The 20795-nt window shown below is 34.5% G+C and overlaps 1 protein-coding gene across 3 annotated transcripts in view; it reads left to right on the top strand.

The window, feature by feature from the left end:
• The window catches only part of LOC114049668 (protein ELYS-like), a 127625-nt gene that overhangs the window by 98876 nt on the left and 7954 nt on the right, over window positions 1-20795 (top strand). For all 3 annotated transcript variants that reach the window (XM_027870977.1, XM_027870978.1, XM_027870979.1), the window contains exons 27-34: window positions 232-424; window positions 2390-2593; window positions 6126-6549; window positions 7576-7699; window positions 12133-12236; window positions 13696-13907; window positions 15798-17592; window positions 20505-20638. In XM_027870977.1, coding sequence (XP_027726778.1) covers window positions 232-424; window positions 2390-2593; window positions 6126-6549; window positions 7576-7699; window positions 12133-12236; window positions 13696-13907; window positions 15798-17592; window positions 20505-20638 — 3190 coding nt within the window. The remainder of the gene's footprint in view (window positions 1-231; window positions 425-2389; window positions 2594-6125; window positions 6550-7575; window positions 7700-12132; window positions 12237-13695; window positions 13908-15797; window positions 17593-20504; window positions 20639-20795) is intronic.

The following is a 20795-nucleotide window of genomic DNA, read 5'->3' as shown; positions in this document are numbered from 1 at the left end:
AACAGAGTGTACATTACTGCATTCCGTGTACAAGATAAGCTGAATAAGAATGAATGGACTGAGAATGATGATGGGAATTTGGAAGAAGTGACTAAGGTTATGGCATTTCATGTGTCAAAATCACATTTATTTAAATATAATTTAAACGGTTATATTAGTGTTTTATAATTATTACAAATTATTCACAAACTGAACTAAGTTTTCATTTTATACTTCTCTTTGTTTGTATAGACTATTGGATTTGGTTGTTCGTCCTATTCCTCAGCCCTCTCCTAATTTGGAGTATAATCAGCTTAGTCCAGGAGGAGCTATGATATACATAACATCTAATTCATTGCCATCAACATCACAGCTAACAGGGGTATCTCAGAACATTACCAGAGCATCTGAATTAAATTTGCTTGAAACCCCTCTTGTGGTGAAGGTGAGTAGAAATACTACACTTTTAACTCTATACCTTGAAGGCCCAAGGAAAGAAAAGTAAAGAATCCTGCTTCCTAGCTGCTAGAAACGATTGTGAATATTTTAAAATTCCATTATTGGTTCATTCAAACATTTCATAAGCTCAGGTGTACAAAGCTCTGTTGGGATTGAGGAATCTGGAGATGCTAAACTGAAAAATGACCCTGCTTTCCACCAACTAAGTTTTTCAGGCCTAGTCTGGGGAGAGAGACCTCTAAATTACTGTAATGTGAATTAGAATACAGGTGTAAAGAAGAGATTTTGGGAGTGAGGGATCCTTATCTCTCTTGAGTGTCCCTGAGCCACTCCTCCATGGAAGGAAAGGTTTTTACTCCAGTGGTATAGGAATTCCATTTTTATGCAAATGTATGGAAAAACAGGTAAGATCCTGTGACAGTTGAAAAGAGAGTAGCCTAGTGTAGAATATATGAGGGGAGAGTGGATTCCTGGCCCTGTTCCAAATATTTAAAGTTGCTAGGTAAATGAATAATCAGCAAGTATTAAGTATACGCTGGCAAGGGCAGAGGTACAAATGTGAAGGAAGAATTACTGCTTGAAAGGAACTAACATTCTAATGAAGACGACAAGATATACAGACATACAGAGTGTAAATATAAAATGAATATATGCCAAGTAGTTAAGTTAAAGAAATATAGCACTTGTATTTGAGAGAATCAGAAAAAGAATTTTGCAGAAGATATTGCTTGATCTGTGTCTTAAGATGAGGGACTTTAATGAAGTAAAGGTAAGGAAGGAGTACAGTATAGGTGTTTGGAATGGACAGGGCAAAGGCACTGTGGAAAAGAAGGAAGACTAAGTTGGCTGTACCACAAAGTGCAGGAGGGGAAATAATGTAAGACTGGAAAGATTAGTCTGGAGCAAGTTGTGTAGGCTTTAAAAACCAAAAAGAAGAGATTATATTTTAAACTAAAGGCAATAAATAGGAAGCAGCTAGAGTTTGAGTCAGGGAGTCAGTCACATGATCAGATCTTTTCTTATGGAAAATGACTTTGGTGTGTTTAAGGTGCTCTGGAGTGGGGAATAACTAGAGTCAGGATGACCTCTCCAATAAGGAGCAATTGTAAAAATCTAGGCAAGGGGTGATGAAAGCCTGTGTGAAAGTGGTAGTTGTGTAAGTAGGGAGAAAGATTCACATTCAGGAGATATGGTAGAGATTCAAATGGCAAAGTTTGGCAACTGGTTAGATATGTAGGCTGAGGAAGAGTGAGAAGAGTCACAATAATGCCAGAGTTACGAATTGGGGAGACTGGAAATACGGTGGTACTTTCATCAAACTTTGGAAATTTGGAAGAGCACCTCGATTGATCTCCATCTATACTGATCTCTAAAATTATGGTACCAACAATTAATAACCATTAAGTGCCAACTCTATGCCAGTCTCTGTATTAGGCTCCTCTGAATACAAGTACAGAATATTTTTATAAAATGGTCCCCAGTTTTTTTTAAATCTATCTCATTTTTAAAGGAAATAATTCTTCCTTTTACTTTGAACTTTTATATAATGACTAAAAATCATTGATGGCTTCTTACCCTGCTGAGTTCTAGAGCAATGATTTTGGTTTATCCCTATCTGAAATATATAAGCATTGGTATACCAAAATGGGCACTGAAATCATAGGAACATTTGAGCTGAAATTTTATCTAAAACACTTGTTGGTGTTGTCATTCATTTCAGTAGTGTCTGACTCTTTGTGATCTCGTTTGAGGTTATTGTAGCAAAGATACAAACATCAGTAATACTAAAATACTTAAAGGTAACACAATTTGTTTTCTTCGGAAATATTCTAGAATTCTAAAATTTTTTAACTGATTTTTTTAATTGAAACATGCGTTTTAACATGTATTTATGGAAATCAGTTTTTAAAATGGGCTTTAACAGTAAAATTCCATTAATTTTTTTTTATAGAGAGCTAAAGCTTTGGCCACATCTGTTTCTGCTGCTGAATTTCCTGAGTTTACTCCTCATTCCATCCTAAGGTCTAGTCTTCGCACAACACCTTTAGCATCTCCTTCTGGGTCACCTGGAAGATCTGTTACCCCTCCCCCACGTGCAAAAGAAACTAGGATCTCTTTCATGGAGGAAGGTACAACTTCAAAATGGAATACTGAAGTAAGTTTGGTGGTGATAATTATAGTTTATGTTTATTTGTATTTTATATAGTATTTTCCTCATAACTATAAAATAAAGCAAAATATTATTATGACTTTATAGATGAAGAAACTGATACTCAGAAAAGTTAACTGATTATCTTAATATTATAGCTTAAATCTGAAAAAGCTAGGTAAGACTAGAACCAAATTCATTGCTCTTTCCACTGCACCATGCTGACTGGAATGAAAAATGTAAATATGATTACTTGGCTACCTTTTTTTTACTAACCTGTAAACGTTATATTCATATAACATGCCTCCAACTATAAGTGCCTCCAACTTAGTTGCCTGATTAAAATAATGACTTCCTTTTCCCCAGTTATTTTATTTTCTTAACAATAATGACTAAGAGAAAAACAAGAGTTAATTTTGTCATGAGACAAAAACTTGCTTTTCAGTAGTACCAGACTATAGATATTGTATGTCTATAAACTAAAGGTTACCTTTTTATGTAAGTATATATAACGAAATAAGTTTACTTTGGAATTCCAGGCACACTCAAAATAATTTCTTTTTCTTCATTTATTGCTATTGCTTGTGTTTCTAGTACAATATCAAATAATATTAGTGATAATGGGCATCTTTATTTCACTTCTGATCTTTTTGGGAAGGCTTCTTGCTTATGTCTATTACAGATGTGCTTGCTGATGATTTTAGGTAGATGCTTCATATCATTTTAAGGAAAAATACATTTATACCTGTGCTTTCAAGTGTTTTTAATAGGAATGAGTATTGCATTTGGTCAAAAGCCTTTTCTGCATCTTTTGATATAGTCATGATTTTTTTTTTACTTTTGTTATTGACAAAATCAGTTATGTTAATGATTTTCCTTATATTGAAATATCCTTGAATTCCTGGTATAAATCCCACTTGGTCACAATGTATAATCTTTGTGATATAGTGTAGTCTCCTAGCTAGTATTTTATTCAGGATTTTTGCATCAATATTCCTTAGTGAAATTGGTCTATAATTTTCTTTCTCTGTTTTTGCTCTTCGTGATTTAAGTATCAGCACCATATTTGTTTCATAAAAGGAGTTTAGTAGGACTCCTTTTGCCTATTATTCCAAATAATTTATTTAATATTGAAATTAGTTGATCCTTATATGTTTGGTAGAATTCACTTGCAAATCCATCTAGTCCTGATGCTTTTTTCTTTAGGAAGTTCATTTATGACCTGTGCAGTATTCTTAGTTAATTAGGAATGGAACTTAGTTTCTGTGGGTTATGCTACTGGGAAGAAAAGATGAATGATTTTGCATTTGGGCTGTCTTTATATAATCAAAGAAAAGGGTTGATATGAATTTCACATTAATCACATACTTTTACATGGTAAATTATTGAGATAGGAATTAAACTTGTGATTTGGCATAGGGAATTCCCAGCCAGATAAGAAAACTCTTTATTCCAAATCTGGTCACATCTTCCCTGCAACTTATGTTAGAGAGTTGCTTAAAGCACTGAGAGGCTAAGTGAACCCCCAAGGTCACACAGTCAGAATGTGTCAGAGTCTAGTTTTCTCTATCATTAAACTGCCTCTCAAAAGTAATTTTTTTAAGTAACTTTTATTAATGTCAGTGTTGGTGTTTTTTCCCTCCCTACTCCTCTCAGAGCCATCCCTTGTAACAAATATTTTATTTTAAAAAACATTTTATAAATAATATTTTGTTGTTTTTGTTGTTGTTGTTGATTTTTTGGTGAGGCAATTGGGGTTTAAGTGACTTGCCCGGAGTCACACAGCTAGTGAGTGTTATGTGTCTGAGGCCAGATTTGAACTCAGGTCCTCAAGACTTCAGGGCTGGTGCTCTATCTACTGCGCAGCCTAGCTGCCCCCTGTTGTTGTTTTTTGCTAGACAGTGGGGTTAAAGATGACTTGACCAGGGTCACCCAGCTAGTAAGTGTCAAGTGTCTGAGGCCAGATTTGAACTCAGATCTTCCTGACTCCAGGGCCAGTGCTATATCCACTGTACAACTTAGCTGCCGCTATAAATAATATTAAAAAAAAAATTCAGCATAACCAACCAGTACATTAAAAAGTCTGAAAACGTGCAATAGACCATACTCATGGACCTCCTTACCTTTGTGGTGGTTCGGAGTGTCTTCTCTCTCTTCTTTTGAGCAATACTTGTTCTTTAAAATTTTGCAACATTCACTTTTTGTGTGGTTCTAACTGTTATTGTAGTCATTGTTTATATTATTTTATTGGCTCTGTTTGCCTCACTCTGCTTGCTTCCCTCTGCATCAGTTCATGTAGATTTTCCATCCTCTGTATATTCATCATGTTTGTTATTCCTTACAGCACAGTATAGCATTACATTTATGTATCACAGTTTGGTTAGCCATTCCCCAGTTGTAGTCGTGCACTTTGTTTCCACTTCTTTGCTGTCATAAAAAGTGCTAATGTACATGGGAACCTTCTTACGAATGACCTCCTTGTGGTATAAACCTAGTATTGGAATCTCGGGATCAAAAGTTATGGACGTTTTAGTTACTTTATTTTCATAATTCTAAATGATATTCACAACTGATTCACAACTTAAGCAACGGTGCACTAGTGTTCCTATTTTCCCACAACACCTCCAACATTGACTGTCTCCATCTTTTGTCTTTTCTCCCAGTTTGTAGGATTTGAGGATTGTTTTAATTTTAATGTCTCTTTTTAGTGACCCAGAGCTCTATGGCAATTAATACCTTGCAATTTTTTTGAGAATTGTTTATTCATAGCCTTTGATTTATTGGAGAAAGGCTTTTGGTTTTCTCACCTCTCTCTTTTCTCTCTTATTGATATTATCATGGATACCAAATCCTTATTCTCATGCAACAACTTCTCTTCTTAACCTTGATGCATTAATTTTGATGATTAATTTTTGGTGCAGAAATTATTCTGCTTCTTGTAGAATATCGTATTGAAAAGTACCTATTAATACTCGTAAATTTTCCCCAACTCCCCTTCTAAAAAAACAGATAGAGTTTCTAGTAGACTACTGTGTATCATCTGGCTTTACACCCAGGAAATTAATTAGTTTACCTTGATATTGTAGAATAAGTAACTCTCCCTACAACTGTTTCAATGGCTATCTTTTTAAATTATAGGCCTGTCGTTTCTAACCTCTTCAATAGTAGTTTCCATTGTAATGTGATTTGAAGAGTACTTTAAAGCCTACCTGTCCAAAAACATCTCACTTTTTGGAAGATTCAGATATTAAAATTACTCTTTTAGATTTATAACTTACTACTGCTTTGGAAGTCCCTAAATGCAAATGCAACTATATTGCTTGGGAGAGGAGATTCAAAGCAGGTAGATTTTGAGAAGGCAGAAAGACAGGAACAGTACTGTGTGTGGCCTGTTTACTGAAAAAGGCTGACTTGGGGGAAGCACTGTACTACAGGTACCCAAGTAACAATAACCAACAAACAATTTTATCTAGTACTGAGCCTGACCATTTTTACTTGAAAATTTAACTGCTTTTAAAAATTTTTTTAAATTTAAAAGGTTACTGAAGACAACAAAGCAAAATTATTTATACCCTCACCTTTGCATAAATGTGGAGTTCATTCAGAGAATGTGTGGCTGAAGAACAAAAATAAGACTTTACCATTGGTCCCTAGTGGCCAAAATGAGGAACATGAAGAGGCAGTTGAATTAACAGAGAATTCTCCCATGGAAAACACAGAGAAATTAGAAGTGGCTAAAGAGAACAGCAATATTCTTACCAAGTCAACCCAGACCACCTTGGAGTATGAGGCTGCTCCATTGCCAGATGACATTGAAGATGAAGATGATATTATTTTCATTTTTTCCAAGCCAGCAAACATTTCAGCTGACTTAACCGATGACTTAGAAGTACAAAAGAAAGAGGATGACAAAGAAGGTACTGGGCCAGAAGTAATATCTTCAGAGACGGAAGAGCGAACTGGTATGTTTTTGAGTAGTTGTTCTCATTTAGTATATGATTATTATCATTATTGCTTAATATTGATTACTTAACTTGTAGAATAGAATTTTAATCTTTTGACTTCTCTACATGATATAGAATCATGAAGTGCCTGCTCATTAAAGTTCTAAAGAAAGCATTATCAGTCACAAATATAAAAATATTCATGAATTTGGGGACTTTTTTAAAAAATCTTTCATTTTCTAAAGAATTTGAGCAAAATTTGCAATTTGGTCATAGCTATAACCACAGTACCTTGCATATAATACGACATGGTATTTATTAGATCTCACAGTACTAACAAGCCTGATTATGTGACTTTTTAGCCTCACAAGTAGATTAAAAGCTGCAAAGTAGAAATGAAGAAGGAGCTGTTGGAAACAACAAGAAATAACAACTTTGTTTTATTACTCAGAGGAAAAGACAGAAAAACAATGAAAAGGAAAAGGCTATTTAATTTGAAGGGTCAGTCCTCCATACCTTATTATAGTTCTGATTATAGCAAATCATTGGAAAGGTTAAAATTAGTGTTCATTTTATTTTTTAAATTAGGCAGTAAAATATAATATTTTAGAAAGATTATCCTTTTGTTAAAAGAAAAAGGACTCTTAAATTTAGGTGGTTTTCATTGTCTAGAAGATGATGTCAGACAACTGAGATAATGTGAGGTATTCTTATAATAAGATAATAAAATTATTTTCTTTTTCGATTTAATAAAATCACAGAAAGTTATTGCTGGAAAAGGATCTTTCCTATCCTGTAGCTTATTAATTGGCTCATCTCACAAATGAGGAAACTGAAGTAAAAAAGATTAAATGATTTGCCCAAAGTTTCAGCTTTCTAGTATCAGAAGTAGGACTATAACCAAAGCTTCCTAATTTCTAATCTTCATAGCTGTGTGACTATATCTTATTGTCTTCCAAAAGAAAATAAGATTTAAACTTTTAAAACTTTTAGTATAAATAATTTGGGGGAGATTGGTAACTCTTAGCCATTTGTAACTTACAGATGTTTTGAAAGAGGATGAAAACAAAATGGCCTCAGTTTCAATATCTGGAATTTCAGAATTAAATCACCCAAGCTCCGTTCAAGTTTCTGAACCTTCACCCTGTGCCTTATCAGACCATGAAAGGTAAGTTTTTTGGAGGAAAATAAAAATCTTCAAAAACAAGCCACTGAAAAATTTAAAGAGATATTTTTTGGTTCTATTACACTTTATTTAGATTTTTGAAGTTTTCATTTTGATAATAGTAAGTTTTCTCTTAATGATGAGAATTGATATAATTACTTAGTTGGGAAAAAAGCTTTCTTCCCAAAAGAGTCCATAATTTTTAGTCTCTTCATTTCTTATATATCCTCTGACACTGAGAAGGACTCTGATTCAGTACTGCCCACGTATAATGTAGGATAGAAGGTAGATTCAAATAGTGACTGATAGGACCAAATAGTATACTAGTATAGAAGCCATGATCAGATTTGTACTACATGTACAAGATCTAGCTCTACTATTACTGCTAATATTCATCCCCAGACTGGACACTGTTATCATTTGATTTTGTTCCTAAAGTTCATATGGCTCCCTTTATAGCATGGTGTATAGTACATGGTACAGTACAAAGATGACCAACCTGATGAACCGAATTGGTATTTAAAATGAACGTTTTTAATGTGTCCTATATCATACCAGAATTATGTTATGCAGAAGTCCTTGTACTTCAGTTTTTAGAGGTTGATATAATTGGAAAGAGAGAAGATAGGGATGGCCAGAGAGAAAAATGTGACTTTATTTTCCTTTGGAAACAAGTGGGTGGTGCCTAGATCTGTCTATTCTTCCTATATACCTATTGCCTTTTCTTTTATTTCATACACTTTTGTATCTCTGATTCCCAGTAACCCTTCTGTGGTCTAAGGTCCCAAAATTACCCCCATGTTCTTTCCAATTAAAATTCTTTCACTGTCTCAACTCAGTGTTGAACAGATTCTCTGATTAGAGTGGATGACCTAAGGTGTGAATAAATATAGGTGTATCCATCTCTAAAGAAGAACCTATTAACTTCATTCTCTAATTGATAGGTTGTATGGGGAAGTTTTTTGTTTTTGATTTGGGCTGGTATGTTAAGAGTTCATATATTGTTGCCTCTTCCTGGAGCTGACTTGATCCTCTGTTCTCGCTCCCCATAATCCCTCAGGGAACAAAACATATAGAATTTACATTCTTTTAGCATTATTGGGAGCAGGGGTTGGGGGGAGGAGCAGTGCATGATTCAGTAGATTTTCAGTAAACACAGGAAGGTAAAACAATATTCCCTGAAACACTAAAGGAGTAATACTGATTCCCCAAGGCACACATGAAAATCATTGTCATTACAAAATAGTTACATCTTATCTATAATCATGTGCTCAATTGTGTGCTTCAGGAGTTCACAGAAGACAGATCAGTATGAACGAAGTAGCTGGGGAAGGCTTTGTGGAAGAGGTGGGACCTAAGCTGTTACTTCAAGATCAAAAATGTACATTACGGTTAACAGCACAAGATTATCAAAATTGTCTTTATTGTTCGGTACTGGAATTTGTTTTTATTGTGTATTGAATTGAGTGCTTCATTATAAGTTTAAAATCTTTTGGATTTTTAAAATTATGACATCACAACTATTTGTGAAGCATAATTAGCTAATAAAAAGCTGTTTTCATAGCTATCTGTGACAGTAGGAACAAATATAGATCATTTTTGTTAAAGATTTTTATATTTGATGAAACTTTGTTATTGTAAAGAACTATGATTCAATTATCTGTGCTAAGGACAAGGAATAGTTGATGCAGATAGTTCTAAATAGCCTATATCCAAATCGTTTATATATCACTTTAAAATTCATTATATGATTTCCTCATTTTCTTTGCTTATGCACTAAACACAGGAAATATCTGTGGGAATTTCCTTTATCCAGTAGATTCAGATCTTAATATATAAATAATGAAGGCTCTGTGATGACAGATGGTGAAGGGTATGGGAACTCATTCTTCCTAGGCAGATCAGCAATTAGTTTATGACTTAGAAAATATGTTCCATATTTCCTTGAGACACAGCTAACTGATTTGTTCAGGATAACACACCTACTAAGTCAGAGACATGATTTAAACCCCCAGGTATTGCTGATTGTAGCATTATCACTCTATCCAAGCTTTGTTATCAGTAGTTTCAGTCATGTAATATTCTTCGTGACCCCATTTGAGTTTTTTGTGGCAAAGATACTAGAGTGGTTTGCCATTTCCTAAACTGAGGCAAACAGGGTTAAGTGACTTGCCCAAGGTTGCACAGCTAGTAAGTGTCTTAAGGCCAAATTTGAACTCAGAAAGGATGAGTCTTCTGACTTCAGGCTCAGCACTCTATACACTGTGCCACTTAGCTGCCCCATATCCAGGCTTACTGAGACTAATTCCAAAATTAGCTTGCATTGCCTAAGCTCACCCTAGTTAAGGAGCAGAGGAGGCAGGGCAGAAGGGATATTTCTAGTGGAAACAGAAGTGGATTAGAATCAGAGAACTTGCTATTCAAATTCCACCTCTGCCTTACAGTTTGATTGTGGGCAAATCAGTACACCTCCCTGGGCCTAAATTTCCTCATCTTTAAGAGGCTTGGACTGGTTGGCTTTTGATGTCCTTTTTCAGCTCTTAATCTATGATCATCAAAGGATCTCTGCTCCCAACCAAATCTGTCTTTTGTCATCTTGGTTATTATAGTAACCTCCTTGTGATAGCCTTTCATGTAATTCAAATCCATCCCCTATAGTGACACCATATTACTCTTTTCTTTTTCCTTTTTTTTTTTTTTTTTTTGAGGCAGTCAGGGTTAAGTGACTTACCCGTGGTCACACACAGCTAGTAAGTGTCATGTGTCTGAGACTGGATTTGAACTCAGGTCCTCCTGACTCCAAGGCCAGAGCTCTGTCCACTGCACCACGTAACTGCTCCTCATATTACTCTTTTTAAAATACTATGTTTATTATGTCCCTCTCCTCTCTAGACTTCTCAGATTAATATTCACAACTCTCAGCCCCTCAAATACTATACATCCTTATCTCCCACCATTTCCCAAGGAAAACCTTCCACTCTAACATGGTCAGGCAACATCTTTGTCCTGTGAACCATCATACTTATTCCTATTTCTTTTAGTCTTTGGTAATAGTATTCTCTCTACCTACAATGTCCTCTAGATCTATCCACACTTCATTCCTGTTTGTCCCAGAAATAGAGCCTTCTTTTCTAATCTGGAATCCCATCTAGATACTTCTATAGTATTTATTTTATGTATTTTTTTTTTACTTCTAATAATCTGTTTCATTGTTTCTATCTGTATATGACATTGCCTCAGTAGCCATCAATACTTTTCCTTATTTCATTAATTGCATCCTAAAAAAAAAGACCTCATGAGGCAAAACAGTGTTGTAGGGAATAATTAGTTTCATAGGAACAATATTCTAAATGTAATGATATAAAAATGGGTATTATTTATTTTTAAATGAATGAATTTTTTTGATCAGTAAATATTATAGCATAATGATGAGGTAAGATGATATTGGTCAGAGCAACATTCTTCATAATATGCCAGATTATACAATGCTTTATGGTTATAAGCTATTTTAAATATATTCTCTCATTTGAGCCTTAAAACAACTCTGCAGGGCAAGTATAGTGCTAGTATTATCTCCATTTTACTGAAGTCATGAAGGTACTGAGGTTCAGTGACTTGTCCAGGGTTGTTAAGTGTTGGAACTGGAACTGAAATTCAACTCTTATCGCTCTAAGACCACTACTGATCTTTCTGCTGTGTTACGTTTTATCTCTCACTATGTTCAGAGGATCATAGATTTAGGATTAAGTTATCAAGCTTTCATTTTAGAATTCACACAGGTATTTATAGAGCTGAATTCTGCTTCTAGGCCCTCATGACTACCAATCCAAAACCTTGTCCACTGTTATTTATCAACGAGGACTGTATACTAACCCTCTTCTCCACTCCCATAGTGCCTTCTGCAAGGTGTTTAGCAAACACTTGTTGAATCTCTTTGGAAATTGGCTGTGGATTTCTAGGATAAACTGAATATATAACATATAGTTTAAATTAGAACCTTAATGTACATCAACTTTTTAGGATGTTGAGTAATGATATTTTAAAATATTACTACTTTTTTATTACTCTAGACCTATTGGATATGTTGTTTTATTTGAAAATACAGGAACAACTCCTGATGTAACTGTAATCGGTAAGCATATAGTGAAGTGAAAGAAAACAAGAGTAAGTGAAAATGTTGTAGAAAGGTATATATTCTCCTTGCAATTTATGTAACATTAATTGAAATTTAGATTTTTATCTTTTGCATTCACATTTTCTTTATTTGTAAAATGAAGCTCTTGATCTCTTAAACTTTCTTTCAGCCCCTCCACCATGCTATGATTTTTTTTTTATCATAAACATAATATACAATCAGCAAAAGCAATATAAATCCATAAACACATGTGATATATCGTACATTTTAACACAGTAGAACTATGATTCTGTTTCAAAAGGGAAATCTTCACCCACGAGCCCAAGTTGCCACTTTTGGATGAAAAGCAGTTATCTGATGAAATATGTACCACCACATTTGGAATAACAGGAGCAAATAATGAACGTATGTATACTCTAAAAGTTTAGAGTCAGATGCATTCTAGTATTGTCTGGAAACACAGATTTTATTTTCTTTGGAATGGGGAATGAGCAAAGGAGAGTGGGAAACAATGGTACCTGTGCTATATTATTTCTATTTTCTCCCTTTCCATCCATTCTCTCTTTAGTTGCACGATGACGAATGAGAAGAATCTAGCACTGTTGCTAAAGGTGTGGTGGGTCATTTCTTTTGCTTTCACAGTATTAGCCATAGCATTTGGTGGACAATGTTTTGGCATGGTAACTGTAGGCATTGTTGCCATATTAGGTACAGAAAGGAGCTGACCAGCTCATTAATTCACAGCTGGAAAAGCTACCTGGCCTGCTGATCCCAAATGACAGGTATTCCATTCTTTGTTTGCCTAGTGATTTATGGCTGTACAGATTTAAAAAAAAAATAGGGGAAACTGACTTTATCCATGTAGAGTTATGAGAGTGTTGAAATGTAACTTTAGGACAGGCATTTAGCAAGCTGTTTAGCACTGAGTGCCAGTAGCAGGACTAAGATCTGCAGTGCCTGTTGGTAGCAGAAGTTTGGAGAAGAAAGAAATTAAGAGTAAGAAAAAGAGGTAATGGAGATGAGTGATAAGGTACCACTAATGTTTACATAAACATGGGACAAAAGACTATATTTTTTCTTAATATTTCTAGTTGGATGGTCTCTTCCATAAGAAAATCAGCCAGTTTTCTTTTTGGCCAAAAACACCAAAAAGCTATCTAGGACAGGAGTGGAGAACCTGTGACTTTAAGGTCACATGTGGCCTTCAAGGTCTTTGGGTGTGGCTTTTTGACTAAGTCCAAGTTTTACAGAAAAATCCTTCTATTAAGGGGAATTGTTCTGTGAAGTTTGGATTTAGTCAAAGGGCGGCACTTGAGGACCTAGAGGGCCACATGTAGCCTTGAGGCCAGAGGTTCCCCAGTGAACCTTGTGTGATATTATACTGTTTAAATCAGGATATCCACTTGCCAAAAGTGACCTGTTGAATGAACTGTCAGACTGATTAAGGGACAGGAATTTGAGTTCCCAAGTCATGACATTATTTGAATCAAGAAGGAAACGTATTGTGTTTTAATCAAAAGTGGTAGTTGAAAAAAAATGCAGAATATGTTTCAGCTTACATGTTTTCTTTAGGTAGAAATGAAATGTGGGCAATTAAAACAATTGTAAGATATTCCAGTCTTGTCAGTAATAGAAAATAGGTTGATAGGTATTTTATCGTTATATAATTCATAGTACTAGCTTGCTCTTGAGTATTATGTAATAGTTTAAAAACAAGTTGAGAACCAGCAAAGTTTTAAAAATAAGTTGCGAACCAGTCAATCAGAACAGGGTTTAAGCGGAGTATAATTTGTTTCCTTCTACTTGCTTTCCCCAGTTTCAAATTCATCAGATCAGACAATTAATGGTTATCACTGTCTTTCAGCTGTGATGAGTATCCTGCATGTCAGTGAAAGTTCTGTGCCTGTTACTTCTGAGACTCCTACAACCGATATCTCTGAAAATAGACTTAAACAAGAAATAGCCTTAGATTTAAATGAAGATTGTGAAATAGAGGTTGATGCACCAGAAGAAAATGCTAATTTACCAGAAGAAAAATCATCAGTTTCTGACAGTTCTGAATCTCAAGAAATTAATGTAAGAAAATGTTTCCCACATTTTGAACTATCTATATGAGGTCAGTTGGATCTGTCCATTTTTTCCATCTTAGTTTCGATAATTATTATATGCCATAATGATGGAGTATAGTGTATTTTCTGTTTTTATACTGTGTAAGCCTTTTAAGTAATATATACTGATCTGAAAAATTGTACCACCATTTCCTTAAGCCTCTAATTTTATGAAAATTAAGAGGCTATCTAATAACAAAATCAGCATCTTTGAAGTAGTTTCTTGCTACCCAAGTAATATTTGAAGATTTTTAGACATAATCTTAAACAGATAATGGCTACTCAAAAGAGAAGGGTAAGGAATTCAGAATGAATTGTTCTTTGACTAGTCATTTAATTGAGATAAGTTTAGAAGTAATTAGGCTAATGAAAGTTATTTTTTTTTAAAACTGCATTTTTTATTCTATTAGAGAATTAAGTAACATTCAGCCAGACATAATTGAACTTATTTACACTCACAAGTTTTTCAGGGTTTTTTTTGTTTGTTTGTTATGATTTTTAATTTAGAAACTTGTTTGTGATTTTTAGTTTTTGGAATCCTGCCAAGCCATCCTTTTGTCAGTGGGCAGTAGTAACATTGATGACATGCCAGTATAAAGCATTTCATATGAAAATCTTTTGTTTTTTGTTCTGAAAAAACAAATACATAACGCATTTATAATGTTTTAAAGCTTTTTTTTAATGACTTGTCAATTCACTTTCATCATACCCTGACTAGCCACATTCATGTCACTAGCCACATTTTACTCCTTAGCAAAAAGATAAATATCTGAATCCCCATTCCTTCAAGTTGAAATGCTAATGAAATTGTGGTGATGGCATGAATGGGAGAGAAATTTTATTTCTAAGAATTGCCATTCTCTTAATCTAACTGAATGTTTGGGAAATGGGAAACTGGCTGTGTTCTCAGTGGTGGGTAATAATGTTCTGCCTACTTGGTCAGGAGATCTCTGTTGTTTCTACTTCCTCCTTTTTTTCCCCTTCCCTTACCAAAAGGTAAATGCAAGGACCATTCCTTCTTCCACCAGTCCCTTACAAGAGAGGTATTCATCTTGAAAGCCTTAGGAATTTCATGGTTTATGCAGTCCCAGCCAAAGGGAAGAGGATTGAGGCTAGCCCAAGGGAGCTTATGTAGGTGAACTCTTCTTCAACCTTATGGGGATCATTCTATTTAGAAAAGTATGGATAGTTGTTAAGTCATCTGGGGGTTATTTAGAAATAATATTTTCTCGTTTCCCCGCTGAGACCTCACATAGTACTTTGGCCCCCTTATGCTCATATTATATGTTGTAGTCCCTTGAGTATGTATATGTGTACTAGACTGTGAGCTCCATGAAGGCAGGGACTATGTCTTATTTACTATTTGTATTTTTCCCAACACCTAGCATAGTACTTTGTATGGGCTTAATTAAATGTTGCATAAATGAATGAAATGAAGTACTTTGTTTCCCCCAAGGTTCTCTTCCTCCACCCTCTACCTCCTACTCCTTCAAATAGAATAATACCTTTAAGTGCTCTTTATTCTCCTCACAACTATTATTGTTACAAAACTTTAGAATGTAAAGCCGTTTTTCTAAAGGAGACAACCTGGCCTTTGTGCCTCAAATCCAGATATGGCTGATTGCTGAAACAAAACATTTCCTGTTTAGCTATTTTGACTGAAAAGTGCAAAATCCCATATTTTAAAATAATGATTATGTGTTTTATAAGTATATCTATGTGTTGTATATATTCTCATTATGTAGTTTATGATTGAAAAGTTAGGGTAAAACTGACTGCAAAACCCTTGTTAAGTCTTTGAAATAAATTCATTTATGGAGATGTTTCTTAATAGATTTTATATTTTAATATATTTTAGGTGATTGAACATGAAAGAGTTGAAGCCTTGGCATCAGGAGAAGAGACTGGGACACTTTCATTAAATGAGTTATATCCTTCAAGAACTCTAAAACTTCAGTGCAACTTTGATACCATTGAGCAACAGTTCACTTGTGGCTTACCTGATAGCAAAGACTCTGTTGAATGTGACATGGCTGAAGTAGATGGAGAGCTTTTTGTGGCTCAGAGCAACTTTACCTTGATATTGGAAGGTGAAGAAGGAGAAGTTGAAACAGGAGATTGTGCCTCATCTGATGTATCAGCTAAAACAGCTAATACTGCAGCTGAGAAGGAGAAAGATTACAGTGATGACCGTGGTAAAGATGAACATCTTAAAGGTTTGGCACCTGTCAGAATAAATGATCCAGAGTTGCAGAATGTTGTGGAGACATTACCATATGTTCCAGAACCAATTAAAGTCGCTATTGCCGAAAATTTACTAGATGTCATTAAAGACACAAGGAATAAAGAATTTGCTTCAGACACAGTAGAACAAACTATCCTTGAAACTATGCCTTTAATAACTCAGAAGGTCATGCGTTCCACCAAGGCAGAGAAGGAAACAAGTCTAGTAGATTTAAATGATAGTCAGGGCAGTGACATGATACCTTCCAGAACACGAACAAGAGGACAAAGCATCAAAAATCTAAAGACCAGATCAACACTTGAGGAGAAGTCCTCAGACATTCCAGCACCTGAAGTACTAGAGCTTTCTGCTATAAAGAGAAGCACCAGGAAAACAAAAGAAAAATCTGAGATATCTGAAAGTGTCTTTGCTGAAATTGAAGCAGCCTCTCAGAAAGTATCCCAGGATTCTATTACTCCTAGAAGAAGAAGGAAAAAAAATGTTAATCTGGATACATTAAAAATTGCTATAGAACAGGAATTACAAGACTCCGCAACTTCACGGAGAGAATTGAGGATGAAATCGTCTCAACTTTCTGAATCATCCAATGAAACTCCCCATAGTAAAGATGTTAAGCTTTCTGCTACAAGAAGAACTTTGAGAAGAACACAAAAATCTGTAGAGGAGCCAGAAAGTAGTGAATTATTAAATGACCAGAACATTAAATTAGCAGCCAGCCCTGGCAGAAGTAGAAGGAAATTGAGAAGCACTAATATGGAACTCTCTGGAAATGCTGGTCCTAATCAAGATAGTGCATCTAGTGAAGAGAAGCACCCTATCCGACAGAGTGGGAGAAGTAGAAGGAGAGTGAATAACACCTCAGTATCTACAGAACATTCTCAGCTTGATTTATCTGAACTGACTTTTGAAACAGAATTTAAGACACCGGCTACACCTAAGAAACGTGGCAGACCAAGAAGAGTAAATCCATCAAAAGATAAAGAAATTCAAGAAGTTAGTACTGAGAAGAAACAAACTCCTCTTACCCCAAGAAGATCTACAAGAATCACTCCAGGTAAAACTGGTGGTAATAACCTTGGAAACTTAACTTTAGGAAACAACCCTTTATCACCAGATGAAGGACTGACTACAACCTTGAGCTCTAAGAGGAAGTTGACAAAAGTGACTGAAAATCAAAGGAGAAAAAATAAACTTTCTTCCGTATCAGAAGGAAGCACCGATGAAGAAATTACTCTCAAGGACTCCAAAAGCAAGGAATTACTGCATGCTGATAATGGTTTGACCAATTCTTCTCGTAATACAAGGACTAGATCCAACAAGACTATAATTTTTCCTAACTTTTCTGACCCCCAGACTGACTCTTTTTTGTTTTCTTCACCTGTTTCAAAAGTTACAAGGAAGACAAGAGGTATACTTTTTTTTATTTCAGACCAAAATAAATTCCATTCAGAGTCTAAAACTTAAAATAGGCTTTCATGGGATTGTTTTAAGACCTAACTGTATGAAGACTAAAATGTATCATTTAAGAATGAACATACTTCTGTTTTCTTTAAATTGGTTTCATGTACTTTTAGTTCTTGTGGTTTATTTCTCAGTCAAGCAGTACTGATTGAGGATTGGTTTTTTACTTTTTTTTTTCTCCAAATTGCTGGGTTTTTCTATGTAGTATTCCCAAATAATATATTCTGGGTAGCATTTCTGTAAATTTCTTTACTAAGGAGTTTGATTTTTTTTTTAGTTGCTTCTTTCTCCCCTTTTTTTTGGCTCTTCATAAGCCAAAAGTAATTGTTTTTTTCATCAAATAGTTTTGATTATAACCAATGTGTTGTTAATTTTTAATTACTAATTCTATTATTTCTTGAACTACCTGCTTCATCGCTTATTTTTATCTTGAATAAATCACATTGGCCCTCATCTCATTTATTCTGTTTTTCCTCTCCCTTGTCTCAAGTGGGTTATGAGCTTTGTTCATCACTTCCTTCACTTTCTAAATAAGTTGTATAATTAGCTTTTTCCCCAAAAACACCAGTCTTAAAACTACTTTCAACCTGTCCAGTGACAGTACCCAAGAGTGTTCTTTTCTAGGCTTAAAAAAGTTTCCCTCTACCCTTCCTATCCTCTAACTAAAAATTTGAAAGGTAGTTTTACCATCTTAAAATGATTTTTTTTCTTTCAAAAACAGTCTCTTTTGCTTTGTGACCAACTGGTATCTGGAAGTTATTGATTGTTGTAACATTGCCAGTTCTGTTAAGGAGACTCATTTTAAAGCAGATTAACCTTCTGTATGTAATTAAAGTGGCATAAGTTTGCTATTCAAACTCAAGTTATGGTTATGTAACTAATCCCTTAGCTAGTAATAAATTTAATTCATAGTAAGGTAAAAAGCACATACATGATCAGTGAGTTAAGGAACATTACTCAGGACTAGTCTAACTCTTCAAATATGAAGACAGTATCTTAAGTTCTGTCATGCACATACTACATATGCACGTAATATGTTAATATATTTGTATTTAAAAAAATCTCCCATTAAATTGCCCTTTAAAAATTTTGGGTTTGCTACCTTGTAAATCAAATGAGAGGGTCAAAAAAAAGTTTCAAGCAGATTGTTTGATACTGTGGCCCCACATAGATACAATGTAAATTCTCTTATAACTGTAAGAATATCAGAGTTATGTTCCATTCTGGATACTGAAGAGAGCTTTTAGGTAATTAGTCAAATTTGTTCTTCCTAAAGTATGATAAAAAGTATAGTTGCTTCTGATTAGGAGATGTTTAATAAATAAAAATGATATCAACTATCTAGTGTTTTTATATGCATTCTGAATTACCAAGGTAATTATTATAAAATTTCCATTATTATTCGGAGTCAGTAAACTAAATTCAGATAAGTTATCCATTGGTTAATGAGTTTCTAGTTAAGGCAAAGCCAGATTCAAGAGATAACAAATGTTAAAGGTATTTAATCAAATTTGGCACAGATGTGAAGCTAATTTCTAATGGGAAAAGAAAAAAGTAGTAACATTTATTCCAGGGGGAATCTCATCTTTTTGTGATTTCTAAAGTTAAGTACCTCTTTTGAGTTAACTTAAAATAATAGGGAGAGGAGTTGTTACACAGAGAACCTTAGAAGAAAGAAGTAAATCTAAGAGCTTTATGTAAAATCAAGACTTCTATTTATTTACATGCTTAAAACATTAATTTTGTTATATAAAAGCATCTGTTATGGCATATAAGTTTTGTTTGTCAATTTTAATAAATGTCCAGTTTTAATTGTCATGAGTACTAGATTAGTAAAAGTAAGAAAATTTGGCCAAGTCCTGGCTTTGTCATTTTATTAGTGCTTTTTTAAGGATCTTAGTATTTTGGAAGTAAAATAAATTTGTGGGGCAGGGGGAGGTCAAAACTTAAATATATAAAAATCACCTCTCAGGATTCGCAAAATGATCTCAATGTATATTTAAGAATTTTCTTTCACAGGTTTATAAATTAACATCCTTCTGTATTAATCTCGGAGATCCCTTTCATGAATAGAAAGGAAAAGGCTACAGATCAGATTCTACAATAACAATGTCTATATAGTTACAAAAGAGATCTGGTTCTCAGTTATTCCATTTTGATTTCTCCATGATAAACCTTGATTTTAGCTTCTTTGAGACACGTTCATATCTTTGCTTACTTAGCCCCTTTGTTGATATCATTATCATTTCTGCTTATCATTTAACTGAATTACAATGTGGAGTCCAGAATGAGCTATAAAAGTTTTTAACTTTATGCTAAAACACTGATTTAGTTTTATCCCCAAGAAGGCATGAATCAGATAATAATACATGGACGAGTAAGATGGTATGTCAGTACATTTGATCCCAGTCGTCTGGGTTAAGTCGAATTGACTTTGGGAAAGGATCTTACAGATTTAGAGAAAGGGTCCTTGGAAATCCTTTAGTCCAACCGTCTTTTTTACAGATAAAGTGACTGAGGACCAGAAAGCTCAGGGGACTTGTCTCAGGTCATACAGGTAATAATTAGTAGTATAACTGGGGTTTTTAAACCCTGGTTCTCTGACTCCATATCCAGTTTTCTCTCCACTGTATCACATTGCCTCTTGGAATTATTCCTAATGCTGCTCACCTCTGGCCAGCACATTTTATTACAATGATTAAAAATGTAATACACTTTTGGATAAATGCTACCTTCAGGTACAGATGGAAATGCTTTTGCAGCTTTATAACATATATACCATTTGCTCTGAACTTTATTTTTCTATTCATAGATTTTGGCACTTAAATTTAATTATGTATTTGTGATTTTTTTTTTAAGCTCAAAAAATAGAAACCACTGTACAGTTGAAGGGCCTTGTTTCAGATTTGTCCTCTCAGTTTGTCTTCTCACCCCCTACTTTGAGGACCACACGAAAACAGGCATCTGAACTTTCACGGATTGTAAAAGAACTGGTAAGAATTATGTTGTTGTTGGTTTTAATCTCTCAGAGTACCCTTTTTTTCCCTTGAGGCATGTCTCTAATGTCAGTTTAAGTAGCAGTCACATGTATATTAAAAACATAAAACTGCCTCAGTTTTTATTTGACAATTCTGCCTCTTTGTGCCAAAT

The sequence above is a fragment of the Vombatus ursinus genome, unplaced genomic scaffold, assembly GCF_900497805.2.
Source record: "Vombatus ursinus unplaced genomic scaffold, bare-nosed wombat genome assembly UNPS02014798.1, whole genome shotgun sequence".
Classification (NCBI taxonomy): Eukaryota; Metazoa; Chordata; class Mammalia; order Diprotodontia; family Vombatidae; genus Vombatus; species Vombatus ursinus.
The sequence above is the reverse complement of the archived record's forward strand: the minus strand, read 5'-3'. Positions and strand labels throughout refer to the sequence as shown.